Source organism: Microtus pennsylvanicus, chromosome 6 (assembly GCF_037038515.1).
Source record: "Microtus pennsylvanicus isolate mMicPen1 chromosome 6, mMicPen1.hap1, whole genome shotgun sequence".
Classification (NCBI taxonomy): Eukaryota; Metazoa; Chordata; class Mammalia; order Rodentia; family Cricetidae; genus Microtus; species Microtus pennsylvanicus.
The window spans coordinates 35,246,605-35,260,939 of record NC_134584.1 but is presented as its reverse complement, the minus strand read 5'-3'; the positions used below and the strand labels follow the sequence as shown (position 1 = coordinate 35,260,939).

The 14,335-nt window shown below is 38.8% G+C and overlaps 1 protein-coding gene across 2 annotated transcripts in view; it reads right to left on the bottom strand.

The window, feature by feature from the left end:
- Positions 1–1,006: 1,006 nt before the first annotated feature.
- Positions 1,007–14,335, bottom strand: part of Parp8 (poly(ADP-ribose) polymerase family member 8) — a 165,299-nt gene continuing 151,970 nt past the window's right edge. For both annotated transcript variants that reach the window (XM_075976032.1, XM_075976031.1), the window contains exons 26-27: positions 13,885–13,969; positions 1,007–5,544 (exon numbers count right to left, since the gene is read on the bottom strand). In XM_075976032.1, the coding sequence (XP_075832147.1) occupies positions 5,442–5,544; positions 13,885–13,969 (188 nt within the window). In that variant the 3' untranslated portion in view covers positions 1,007–5,441. The remainder of the gene's footprint in view (positions 5,545–13,884; positions 13,970–14,335) is intronic.

Sequence of the window (14,335 nt, the reverse complement as noted above, 5' to 3'; positions counted from 1 at the left end):
CTTGAATTATTCCCAAACCTGCTATAGTTTCACAAGTATACTTTAACTCATGAGCCGCATATCAAATCCAACTTTTCCCATTTTTCCACAGAACACCAACCAGCATATGGCATTCTTATCAGCTGTTTCTTGAGGTACTGAAACGAACTCTACTAAACAGAAGTTTGTTACTTAAAAGTTTCTCAATTATAAATGCACCACAAAAATTATTAGGAGAAAATAAACAAGTAGTCATTATACTGTTACTGTCTAGAGGGTCGTATTTATGCAAAGACTAATCTCTTATTCAGTTAATGAGGTGATATATTTAAAAAGTGATGCTTTGAAAATCTTGTGTGCTTACTTCTGCAGTACATGTTTTGCAGGAGGTCCTCCCACTCCTCCAGCCAATAGCCGCTGAGATACCAGCCCATTGGGGCGTGGTCTCTCTTCTTTTAAAAAAGCGGCCACTTCCATCTCCTCTCTCTCTTCACTTCCTGCCCCGCCAGTCCCCTTTAAATAAATACCACCCTATTAATCATAATTCCAAACTGGCGTGGCATTGTTTATGACTTACGCCTTCACATATGCTAAAAATCTTGCAACTAAACATGGTGTCTCACAGTCAGTAATTACAGCATTCGGAGGTCAGGGCAGAAGGGCTGCTGTAAATTCTGGGCCACCCTGACTTGAGTATTTGGCCAGCCTAGGTGAAGGAGGAAACCCTATCTCACTGTCTTCCCACTCTCCCTCAAATTTTTTTTTGCCATGATTAATCATTCTACAAAAAAATGATTCAGTTGAATTGCTTCTGGTGATATTTACCCAGGCACTATGAGCAGAAGCATATAAAATGTCTAAAAACCTCATTTCAACACTTTACTTCTGAATCAGAACTGCTAGAGAATCAGAAGCTGTAACAGCAATTGCATCTCCAATTATACCTATTGCAACTGTATTGGTAATAATTGTAAGGGCTTCTTTGCCCTCCCTTTTTAAAAATAAATTTTAGGCCAAAAGGGTAACATCATGTTTAGAGTTTATTGAGAACCATCCAATATGTAGAATTTTAGAAGCAAGATTTACCAACAGGAGTAATGGCTGTCTCCCCAAGTCTTTCAAACAGTGCCCACGTATAGACTGGTTGAACAAATTTAGTTTTATTGAAAGTAAACATTTACATTGGCTACAATGTTAGAACTATTACAAAGCAGGATAAAAGAGGCTGAAGGAGCAATAGAAAGCAAGTGCAATAAAAAGGGAATAGAGAAAATATTTGGCCTTAGTGATCTCTTGGCAGTATTTACATTATGTACATATTGTTAAATAGTTATAATAACTCTAAGGCACCAAAGGCTAAATAGCAGGTTGCAATACTAGTCTGTGCACAAAAGTCAAGAAATTTATTGTAAAGAAGGTTGGATAGTCAAAGAAACATAGGCATACCTTAATGTTTACATAAAGGAGTGGCTGCAGTTTTTAAAATCTCAAATGATACATTAAATATTGGGCAGATTGAAGAAATTGTTTTTAGAACATTAAATTATGTTGACTATGTAAATAAGCACTATTTTTTATTGACTTGCTGGTAAATGTATAATGTAATCTATTCTTCAACAAAGTTTTTTCACACTCATGGATATGTTTTGACTACAAGCTACTTGAAATACTTTTGACCTATCAAAACTTAAGTCTATATTTCATAGTGTGTACAAAATTCCCAAGAAAAAATTACTGGGTAATAATATACACCAAATTCATATGTGAGCTGACAAAAATTTAGTAGGCATTAATTGTCAAAATATTTGAATATTCAGGTTGGAATCCTGGCACAGCAGTTGGGCTTATCTTGTGTTGTTTTGCTTTGACCTCTTTCGTGTGGGTAACCGCTAGTGACTCTTAAGTGAATGGCCATGAAAGCAGCCTAGGTAGAAAACGAACTTTACAGTGAACTAATTAACTTCTCATGCCACTAAATCCTTCAAATAACTCGCCTCAGTGTTAACTATGTCGTTGATCACTGTTGCCTACATTACAGAGTGGGGAGGCGATTGGCAATGTCTGTGTCTACCATGGTCTTAACTGTTGAATTATTTGATGAGTTGTGTTTGCAAAACTGTATCTGTTTCTTATTCTAGAAACCAATTTGCCTTGAAAGCAGTCTCTCTTTAGTGCTGAGGTAGTGTTAGAATGAAGAATCCAGCAGGACATTAGACTATTATGTTTCTTTAATGTGCTTCAGAGGCTACGGTGAAACTTTTACTTATTTGGGTGAGAGATGATCCAAGGTTGAGCAATATCTTTATGATATTAAATTACTATCTGATGAAAGTTGTGGGTGACTTTTTCCTGAATGCTTTCTGAAATCTCATGCCCTGAAGCAAATTATGATTAATGAAATGTTATAAGTGCTGCTAAAATTCTTCAAATGATATTAATTTAAAAATTACATACTTCCATATTAAATGCGCGCTTTCTTTCAATAGAGGATAGGAAAACTGGGGGATTTCTACTGCAAGTTCTTGAAATTCCCAAACAGGAACATTTATAGCAATTTGGATTCATGCCCTACAGTAGTTCACAGAACTCTAAGGATATGGCATTCTTACAATTCAAGTTTAGAATGTAAAAAGCTTCAAACCCAACATCTGCTGAGATGAACCAGCAGCATAACTCACTCCTGGGCACACCAAAGTGCTTCCCCATGATACACCCTGCAGTACTGGATCAATTCTGTATTATTGCATTTTCCTCCTCTTCTACTTCCAGTTATTTCATCTCTCTTTTGTAGTGAAAGAGGAAGACTTCTTCCTAATGAAAGGTTCCATAAAATCAGCCATGCAGGAAAAAAAATGTCTTTACTTCAAGAATGAAGCCTTCCTTAATAAAGCAATGCTGAGTTTCAATAACAACAGAACTAATATTACTGTTATAAAAGGCAATGGGTAGATTCCAATGATTATTAATATGTAATACTATCTCAACTGTCTAGAATCATCAAACACTAATACCAGAATGGGTGGCTGAGTCATAGGAATGATAAGAGGTGGTTGAATCTCTTAGAGACCTGCTTGAGTTTTGGATGTAAGATATTCACATACTAATGGTATTAGAAATTAGATCCTTTAGAAATATAAGCATTTTCATTAGAGTATCATAGCAGTTCCAATTTCAAAATGTTAACAAAAGTTTATTCTTTTTAGAATATGTGCTTATAAAAGTTCTGATGCAATTTTTGGAAACTAATTCTGGGAAAGTAATACAACTTGATGATCATTATAAGACATCTCATTTAATTGTCATAAAATGCCTATCACTATGTGTATTTAGTGGGTATCAAACTACCATTTACTTTTCTACTTGGATAGGGAAATTTTCTTGTACTCTTAAATTGGCAGTAGAAGTTTTTGATGCCAGTTTTCCCTCCTCTAAATTATGTCCCTTGAGTACAAGCACAGGTGACCCTGCAGATTCTAGGGCTCCACTCTTTACAGATCCCTCACCTATTAAGCAAAGGCCTAATGCATCAGGTCTGCAGTTTTCCAATTAAGCTAGAAAGCATTCTCCAGCCTTCCTGGAGGTTCCTCACAGATGGCCCAATAGGAGGGGATTCTAAGACATCTCCCCTTTTAAACTTAGGAGTTACATCTTTCTATTTTTATCGTGTGTAGAATGTCCCACAAAATTATTTCTTTGTGTTGTTGTTGCCTAGAAAAGATCTCAAAATATTGTTACAATGACTTAGGAGATCCGGTAGAAAGAAGCAATGGTATTTTCATTGCACAAAAGTCTTCAAATACCTGGTCACTGACCACTCAATAAACGCTCTACCAGGCTAATGTTACTCCATAGTTCAGAGGCACAAGTCAGAACAGGTTGATGCTTCTTTAAGTAGACACTATGAAGCTGATTAGAATCTTAACCTCTTCAATTTTGTGTTTTTGTAGAAGTACTAGCATTTCAATTATTTACAATAGAAGAAAAACAAAATATCAGTAAAAATCTTCTTAAACTGTACCCTCTGACATTATACATGGCCCATCTCTCACCTTTTATGCCAAAGGAAATAAACACACAAGTTATCACACCACACTTGCAAATGATGACACGCTTGTATTTTTTCTGTCTACATAAATTAAAATCAGATATAAGCCGTGATTCAGGATTTGAATCGAGTGGCAGACTCACTAATTAAACTGCTCTCATGAATGCCCTGATTCCAACGGCAAAATAAACACTGTCAGTTAAAACTTGAGATGCCTATGACCCTAAGACTCAAAGGAACAGAAAGGATTTGATGGGCACATGAGTCAAAGAAGAGCTGAAAGGTGGAGTGAGCTTCTTTCTGTAAGCTTGTATTCTTTTAATGTAAAAGAAGCTGGACAGTTTATCTTCTTTCTCAATATGAAAAAATAAGCAGAGGTAGCAGATGAAAAATACAAAAATACAGATATGGTACAAATAAACTCCATTAGAAGAAATAAAAAGTGTGCACTTTCTGTTTCTTAATTCTGTGCCCCCCACCACTTTTTTTTAATCATATGAGTATGTAAACACAGATTTAAATCACCAGGAACATTGCTTTTTCTGAGTTGAATTTCAGATAACATTTTAAATTAGTTATATTAACCAATGGGATATTGCTTCAAATAACTGAAAAAAATGGGTCTGCGAATATATGTGTGTGTGTGTGTGTGTGTGTGTGTGTGTGTGTGTGTGTGTGAATGAACTATAGCAAATTTGGCTCATATCGTGGTTTATGAGCAAATTTACTGCTTATTGGCTGTGATTTTTGCTCCTTACATGACAGCACGATGAAGCTATCCATCCGTTGTCAAAATACATGTGTGAACAAGCATGCATATGCACAATCACACATTCTGACACGTGAAATCCTCAGACAAGTGGTCTGCATGCCTTCTGGCATGGCACTGCCTCTGATGCTCACTGCTGTCTTAGAAGGGAAAACATGAGAAGAGGACTATGCCTCCCACAGCATTCAAATATTTGTGTGACTCATACTGAACACACCACAACGTGCAGACATTGTACTTATTGTGGACTGTCTGGTAGATTTAAAAGCCATTATAAAATGACCTCAATTCTATCTCAGTACCCTAAAATAGCAGTACATAATACCAAATGTCCAATTAAAGAATTTAATATAAAAATGTCATCAGCACAAAACTGTTTTTTCAATCTGTTTATTGTATATGCAACCCAAACTTGAGTTTAAGTGCTGTTTAATGTTTATTACTAGATTTCATAACCCTACAATTGGTAAATCTTAAACCGTTTTAGGTATTTAATGAAATATTTAGAAATACTAAGAAAAGAAAAATTGGTATTCAAAGGGTTAATTTTGTTTATAATAACAATAAATTATTTTTTTATCATCTTCTTCAGTTCAAAATCCAGCTCTGAACCCGAGGAAGCTTTCAAATCCTGCCCAGCGGTGTTCTCTAACCAGTAGCAGTCTGATTACCAATTACTCGGAGGATTTCTTTGTGAATCCCTCCTTCCTGTGTGTTGATATTGGCATCTCCCACCTGGCCGTCTTCATAGCTACAAGAGAAAGCAGAAATGGGAAACATGGATAACAATGGTAGTGTTTATATGACTTCAAATGTTGTTTGATTCCTAGAAGCAACACAAGGAAACCAAAACCACAGGGTTATTTTTTTTTTTAAGCAGTATCTAATGTGTGTTCAAGAGGAAACTCGGCATAGTTGGTTCTTTTTCACCATACCTTAAATTTATTCCCTTCCTTCCATTTCAGCATGAAGTCCTTCATCCCACCTAACACATTGCCAGACTTGCAGGGACACATGTGTCTTTGTCAGTGCAAGCATCTTTCCTAACAGCTGCCATGACGTCAACTGCAGAACAACCCACTGCCTTCATCTTTCTATGCCGTGGGTTCTGGACATCTTCACTGCACTGCTTTCTCAGCTATCCTGTCCCAACTGGCTGCACTGGCTTCACATTCTATCCCTGTGTCCTCGTCATGCCCACCTTCTAACTACTGCTTTGCATGACCAGCGCTCCAGTGTTATTTCTTAACTGGTAACTCATTCTCTTTCGTTCGTAATATTGTTTTATTTATGCTGCATAAGATTGCAAGCCTGTTAAGCTCAGCCTAGCAGCTAGAGTGGAGACATGATACTAAAGGACAGCAATTGCTAAGTGCTTGAGAAAGAAATAATTACATCTTAGATAATTATTTCCTCAAATAAGCTGACGTAGGCAATTAGAATTTCCAAAGAGCAAATTTTCAAACTTGAAATGATAATATTCAGAGTGAAATAGGTGACGAATTAATCTTGTGACTGAAAAATGCCTTCAAGAAAGAAGCTGCAGAGAAGTGGTAATTACTGAAAAATAGATAACCAGAGGCATAAGCACAGTGTCCCGGAGATTAATGCGTGCCTCTGTCTTTTCTTCGCCGTACCTAAATTCTCCTGAGACAGCACGAGGTGGGAAAATAAAACCCTGGAACACAGAACCAGACTGCTTAAAGACCAAGAGATGATTCCACTTGAATCCAGTCCAAGTTTCACGGCTGGAGCTGGTCCGGGATATTGATAAATCTGTTTAATTCTTACCATACAATTTTACTATTCTAGTTACAACTTGCCCTTCTTATTCTAACCAGTGTTGTAACATTATTGTAAGATGGGAGTTCTTAAAATGCATGGTACATAATCCAAACACTAATATTTTCTCAGGAAATCAAACAGTAAATGCCACATTAAAATTTATAAAAGAACAAACACTACTTTTGCTTAAGACTCAGGTTTGGTTCCCAGTGTCCACATCAAGTGGCTCACAAACAACCACCTGCATAAAACTTCACTTCCAGGAAATTTGATACCCTCTGGCCTATGAGAACACCTACTTGGACATGGTACACGTAGGTTCACATAAGAACATGCATATGCATATATAAGAAATAAATTTAAAAAGGAATTAGAAAATATGTTACAGTTCTGCAAACTAAATCAGATGTCTGGGGGCAGATGTTGTATAAAGGTATCTTTTAAGCAAAACATATATTACCTTATAATTAAGAAAAGAAAGGGGATTGATAGGAGGTGGAGAGGGTCAGAGAATGCAAGGGTAGAAAACAATTGAAATGCATTATGTACATGTATGAAGTGTTGTAATAAAATTTGTTACTCTAATAGAAGCACTAAAAAACCATATTGACTCTGTTTTTGCATAAACAAGGATGCTGTGTCCTTATTTCTTAAAAGACGGAGGAAGTTGGCCTGGCATTTAGATGGGTAACCGTGTTTTATTGTGAAAACACGAGATAAACTCTCCAGACCTTGGATCCGAAGATTGGAGGCTGAGAGAAGAGAGTTGAATAGACACAGAGAAAACCATCCTGCCAGGGGAGAGAAGCAGAGTGGTAGCTCGCAATATTTTTTTTTTTTTTGATTTTTCGAGACAGGGTTTCTCTGTAGCTTTTGGTTCCTGTCCTGGAACTAGCTCTTGTAGACCAGGCTGGCCTCAAACTCACAGAGATCCGCCTGCCTCTGCCTCCCGAGTGCTGGGATTAAAGGCGTGCGCCACCACCAACCGGCAGCTCCAACATTTCTATTTCTGGTGGTTGTGACCTTCCAACTCCAGATTATTGCCTCCATGTGACTTTAAATTGTCTTGTTCAAGTTGGTTTCTTTTTGCTTACAGTTTCGGTACATTCTCCACACCTATGGCATCCTATGCAAACTGGACTTTCATGCTTACCCTAACTGACATTAAGCTTAAACACTACTATCTCTGCTTTCTGTGCAATGTGAAATTGACCTGTGAATAGGATTTGTCTGTAAATCATGGTAATGTCCCATTTTTGGCTGTCCTGTCTACATTTTCCCTCCTGACCTTAATATTCTACTTAAATCAGGAAAACTCTTTCCAGGTCTCCCGGTTGATGCACTCAGGGGATGTTGTCTCCTTTGGGTATAACATGTAACATATAGCTCATCACACTATTGCTTGCTTGCTTCTTTATCTCTGCCTCTGTCTCTCAGCTACATTGTTTCATTTCTTAGCTACCTAGCTTCTGATTATTATTTTTAATCTCTTTGCCTCTCCTTCTTCTTCTTCTGCGTCGTAGCTTAATGATTTCCAGAACACAATGAATTCCAGTTCCTTTTCTCCTGGATATATTAAACTTGGTCAACCCTTTCAGCCTCTCCCCAGTTTTAACTACCATCCATGTGTTGATTCCTAAAATTTCATCTCCAGACTTCCAATCCTTGCGTCTTTTTTTAATATCATTTTCCATAGATGCCACCGATGTAATACATCTAAAGCACATTATACTCACATATAATCTCTTCATTAAAATAGATCACTGTTTTGTAGATTCTTTTTTAAAAATATTTATTTATTTATTTATTATGTATACAATATTCTGTCTGTGTGTATGCCTGCAGGCCAGAAGAGGGCACCAGACCTCATTACAGATAGTTGTGAGCCACCATGTGGTTGCTAGGAATTGAACTCAGAACCTTTGGAAGAGCAGGCATTGCTCTTAACCACTGTGCCATCTCTCCAGCCCCATGTTTTACAGATTCTTCCAACCAATATGCACTAATTGCTTCTGTGTAAACCATCTGTGACCTGAGTACCCAAGCATGAGGAGAACTTTATGAGGGAAGGGAACAGAATATCACACACACACACACACACACACCAACACACACACTCTACAGTGGCGAGGCAGGGATGAGGCAGTTTAGGAGTACAGAGACAATTGCAAATCTAAAGGTTAATTTTGCATGTGATTTCTGACAAGGACGTCAGAGAAGATAAAAAACACTATGCTTGAGTTTGCTCTGAAGAACAGGGGCCAGGAATGCAGCTATGGGTTTGAGCAGTTGCTTAGCATGCAAATGTCTTAGGGCTTCAAAAGTAGACTAGTGTTTCTCCTTTTTTTCTTGTCTTAAATTTCTGCATATTAAATCTGAATCATCAGTCTAAAAATCGCAATACTTAATAAATCTCTCATTATACAAAATTAGTTTTGAGGTCAATGAAATTAAAAGCAGGGGAACAAGAGTTTTCTGATGAATCCTGTGGGAGACAGTTTTAGAGCTACAGGGATAAAAGTATTGATAGGAGAGAACAGTAAAAAGATAAAACGTAGGAAGGGAAGGAACATGGAAAACCACAGCTCAGCTTTTAGTGTTTGATATATGAAATTACTGCATAGATAAGAGTTATTGAGGAGTTACAAAGGGGGTTTTAAATAATGGGTTCCACTTTGTATATACTGATTTTTTAAAGGTATTGTTAGGATGTTTGAGAATAAATAGTCGTTGAGAAGTTAAAATGCAGGCCTTCACTCTCCCTACTGGACAAACACCAGGTACCAAAGACAAATGGACTCACATTGTACGAGACTGCAAAGATGCAGAGCAAGAAAGAAGGTCATGCTTAAAAATGGATAATACAACAGAAACATGCACTGGTCAATACCCAGTTCACACCAAACAGAAGCACCGTGAAGCTTCCGGAAGGAAGGAGGCATGAAGGAAGACCTGGACAAGGAGTGAGAATTAGGCACACGGATATGAGTGTGCAGGACAGAATCTATGCTTCACAGAGAAAGAACAGAACCTCAATAGTGGAAATCACAGTGTATGGCTGTGGGGTGTGAAGCTCAGCAACCCAAGGCATGAAAGCAGCAGCCATGGTGGGTCAGAAGCTGCACACCAGCCTCTCCTCCGCTTATGGTGCATGGCACGGCAAAGACGAGAAGATGAAGGTGTCAGTGTGTGAGTCACCGAGACTCTCTCGGGTAAGCGGCAGCCTCAGTGGACAGCTTAGAGATTAGAAAGGGAGCCGGGGCGGAGACAGACTGGGTTTGTGATACACCAGAGATCCAGCACAGTTCCTCGGCCCTATTTGTGTTTATGATTCACACACAGATGCCTTTACTGGCAAAGGCGATGTTCTGTCTTCTAATTTTGTAATTTTCTAATTTTCCTGTGGATGTCTACAGTTGAGCAGTGTCTACCTTTTACAAACTCATAATTAAAGATGATGTTTATTTTACCTAATGGTCATTATAAATTTCTTATTTTATACATTCTTGTATGTGCCTAAAACAGTTTCACTTTTTCAATCCTATGTCAAAACTACATATAATCCCTGCATTTAGGTAGCTGAGGCACCAGGGCCATGGCTGAGTTCAAAGGGCACCACTGATTACATAGTAAGACCCTGTCTCATGAAAGACAAAAAGAAAAAGGGAAGAGTTACTAAAGAGTAGGTGTCAGTCAGATACAAAATGCTGCAGGGATGGATGTGGGGCAGAGAGAGACAAGGGAAGGAAACTTTGTTTCAAGAATTTTCATTCCATCTGAAGAAGAATGAGCTAAATTTTAAGTTCTGTCATGAGCCACAGGAGCACCAAGGCACCACAGTCTTCTAGTCGAATTTTCTAGAAATTTTAGAGAAGAGGGGATGGTTGAACTACTCCTTAAAAGGTGAAATGAACTAAAGAGGAAACCCTGAGATTTATATAGGACTACATAGATCTGCTCGATCCAAGGACCTGGCAGGTCTGGCCCTATTTTCTGCAGAGAAAACGTTTCATGTGATTTTTCCCACCATTATGCTTGTAAACTTGCTCAAATGTTTTCGGAAATAGGGGTGGCTACATACTCTACATTTACTTCCTCATCAAAGTACATGGACCGTTCACAATTGACTCCACCAACTGTGGAGATGCTGGGAGCATTGGGGCCCCGCCCACGTAGGCTCTCATTGCCAGATCAAATCTTACCTTGGGCCCCACACTGCTTAGTTAGAGACAGGGCATCCTCCCACCCTTCCTGGCCATTTCCTGTGCAGTGAAGGAGCCCACACCTGGCCATCTGCCAGGTCAATTAACCACCCCTGATTTTATTAATTTATCCTAATTATGAAAAATTACAATTGCAAATTCTCATCTCTATCTTTAAAAATCCTCTTGTTCATTGTGAAATAACTTACTAGGTCTGGCGTGTGGTATAGATTTATTATCCCAGTACTCAGAGTGCTGAAGTGGGAGGATTGCTGGGAGCATGAGACGAGCCTGTGCTACACAGTGTGTGTGATTCAGGCCTGCGAGGGGAAAAGGAAAGAGGCTGACACTTCACTGTGTCCTACAATTCTGTGTGCTTGGTCTTCTCTCTCAGCCCACCTTATGGCCCCTTGGAAATCAGCTCTCTCAGTTTTACACATAAAAGGTCCCAATATGTTTGCACACGGGTCTCCATGTTGGTGGAAAATCAAATTTTACAATTTTTACGACTAGAAATAGACTGGGAATTTGGTCATAATCTGAAAGAGTGACTACATTTTGCCTAAAATATTTATTCATGGTCATTCAGGGATTTCCTGGAAAATAGCTTCCAAACTTCTATCTTTCCTCCCCAAAGCAGTCCAGTCCTTTTAGTATTATTTTAATACCGTGTTACACACCAGTCTGCTTCCTCGCATGCCTCTCTGTTATGCATCTGTCTGTCCCCTAGGGGTTTCCTTTAGTTTTCTCTTCTGTGTTGCTGAGATGCTGGAGAGATGAGATGCTGGGTAAATTTTTGAGTAAGACACTAAATGACTACCTTGCAACCACCATAGTTCTGGCAAATTAGAGCAGCGTGGAAACTGAATTTTCATTGACTCCTTGTAAGAAATGCATGTTAACTTACATCTGCATCATCACGCAAAGCTCCTAACATCAGTGGACACACAATGTAAACAAACAAGCAAAAAACTTTTTTAAACTAAGCTTTTGCCTGACGGTTGCTTTCTTTCATTTTTATCCACTTTCTCTTTTCCCAGATGCTACACTCATAGGGGAGGTGCGCCACAAGGACCTGTGGTTGTGTCCTTTATGAAGAAAGATACTAAAAGCTCTAATTAGAACGCAGAATAATGACTGAATGTATTCTCGCTTTGGTGTGCTCTGAATTTATCAGTCTTATCTAATGAGTCTCGTCTACTGAGCTTGTGAAGAGAAAGGATGACATCTCATTTGTGTGGATAAAGCAATGAAAATGATCTTAATAACCCCCGTTTTGTGTCATTTTGAAAGCATCTGGGTGCACCAGTTTCCATCAGATGGATTTCTCCCCTCTCTTCGCTTCTAAGGAGAACGGGTGTTCTCATCTCCCATAATTAACACCTTACGTGTGATTTATGTATCGCTGATGAAAATATTAAAAAGACATATTGGAATTTGAACGACTCAGGTATGCAAAACTGTCATGCTCGGTAAATGTTCTGTATTTTTGTTTTTTTTTGGGGGGGGGGCGGTTTCAAGACAGGGTTTCTCTGTGGTTTTGGAGCCTGTCCTGGAAAAAGCTCTTGTAGATTAGGCTGGTCTCGAACTCACAGAGATCCGCCTGTCTCTGCCTCCCGAGTGCTGAGATTAAAGGCGTGTGCCACCACCGCCCGGCTGTTCTGTATTTTTGTAAGTTAAAAAAAAGAGAGAGAGAGAGAGAGATCACATAAAAAGACCCGGAGTTATCTTTTTATCAATATCTCAAGTCTATTCAGTGAGGTAATTTTGTAATTGAAGGCTGCTTTCCAGAGGGCCAAACTTCCAACAATGGATAATAACTAACTAGCCAAGAAAAAAAAGAGAGAGAGAGAGAGAAGAATGTTTTATGAGCTTTGCAGTGGAGACCTACATTGGCTTAACTTAATCTCAGATTAATCATATAAGGTAATGTATACCAACAGCTTTCCTAGTAGCCACGGGTCCTCAGAACCCTTCTCTGATGTCACTTGACCCTCAAGGATTGACCTGCATGGCCTTTAGCCTTGTGCTCCACTGGCCTCCACTTTGAGTGGGGTTTGGTCAGGTGGATTTTGGCAGGATTGCTTCCTGTCTGAGCCACCTGGACCTGAGGATGTCTAAGAATCCTACTGCTACTGGATCCTGCTGCCCCGCAGTTATGCCTTTGCAAACCATCTAATTGTGGGTAATAAAAGCACCATGTTCTTTGTGAGCCATCTGCTTGTTCCTGTTGCGACTCTAACTGATGCAGGTAGGCATACTGTTCTCATTTTGCCAACGGAGCTTTGAGAGGTTATGCAACCTGGTGATTGTTCTTCTTAATTTCTGTTACATTGGAATTCAAACTACCTGATAAAAAACCAGAGTACTGGCTGTTATATCCACTGCTGTGAAATCCATAGTCAGTAAGTAAATGCCACAAGAAAATTAGAGTTTTCATAGAATCTGTCTCAGTGAACAACCTGGCCGCATGCTCATGGATCAGACACAAAACACGCAGGGACCTGTGGGCCTATAAGGGATGGCAGCAATTTTGATGCCATCACTTTGATGTGTTTATAAAATAACCCACATCACTTTTCACCATGTTTTTAGAAACTCCATAAACAATAAAACCAATAACTCAGTTCTTTCCTGAAATCCTTTCTGTGCTAAGGTCAGGGAAGAGGTGTAGCCAGACAGGGGAGTGGGGCTGCAGAGGCGAAGATGGAATGAAAAGTCAGACTGGCTTACTGCAGCCGTTGATCTGGAACGAAAAAATGCTTGTCTTCTTGTGTGCCAGCATATACACTGGCCAATACACAGTACCTTGCCAGCCCATATTATGTGAAACGTACATCATTTTTTTATAGAATACTTTCATTATTGCCTTATCTGTCCCCAGTTCTAAAATCTTTCATCATCAAGGTACATAATACCAGATTAGCAGCATGCAGCCATCACTTTCCTAAGTAAGCTTATTGAAATGCTACAATCATTAGATTCATGAGAAGTTCAATTAGTCATTTGTTATATTTGGCAATTAACATGAGAAAATAATACTGCAGCCACTGTTTCATTTGTAGAAGCATAAGCAATTAATAAATGTGATCATTTAGACTTACACAAAAAAGAATCGTGTGCAGACATGATCCGTATTTGGGACAACCCATATCTCTCCATGTTTGTGCAGGTCAGGTGATGTGATCACTGCAAGGGGAGATGAAATCACAGAGTTACTTAGTTTTAAAGGAATAGAAACCCATATTAAGTAACTACCTTCCTTCTCTCTGAAATCTAAACGCAAAAATAGCAGTCCAAATGAACATGGAACGGATGCCTAACCATAGCAGTTATCAATAAATGTAAGTAAAATCAACAAAAGGCCACCTCACAAGGAAAGAAATCATTGGACTGTTTTCAGAAACACACCGGTCCTCATTTAAGGCATCCCATGGAACAGTCAGGTGTTGAAAATCAAGACACTAATGGCACCTAACAGTCCCGACACAAAGAAAAGGTGACTGGTAGCCTTAGAGCAAGAAGAGAGAAAATACAATCTTGCAAACCACCTCT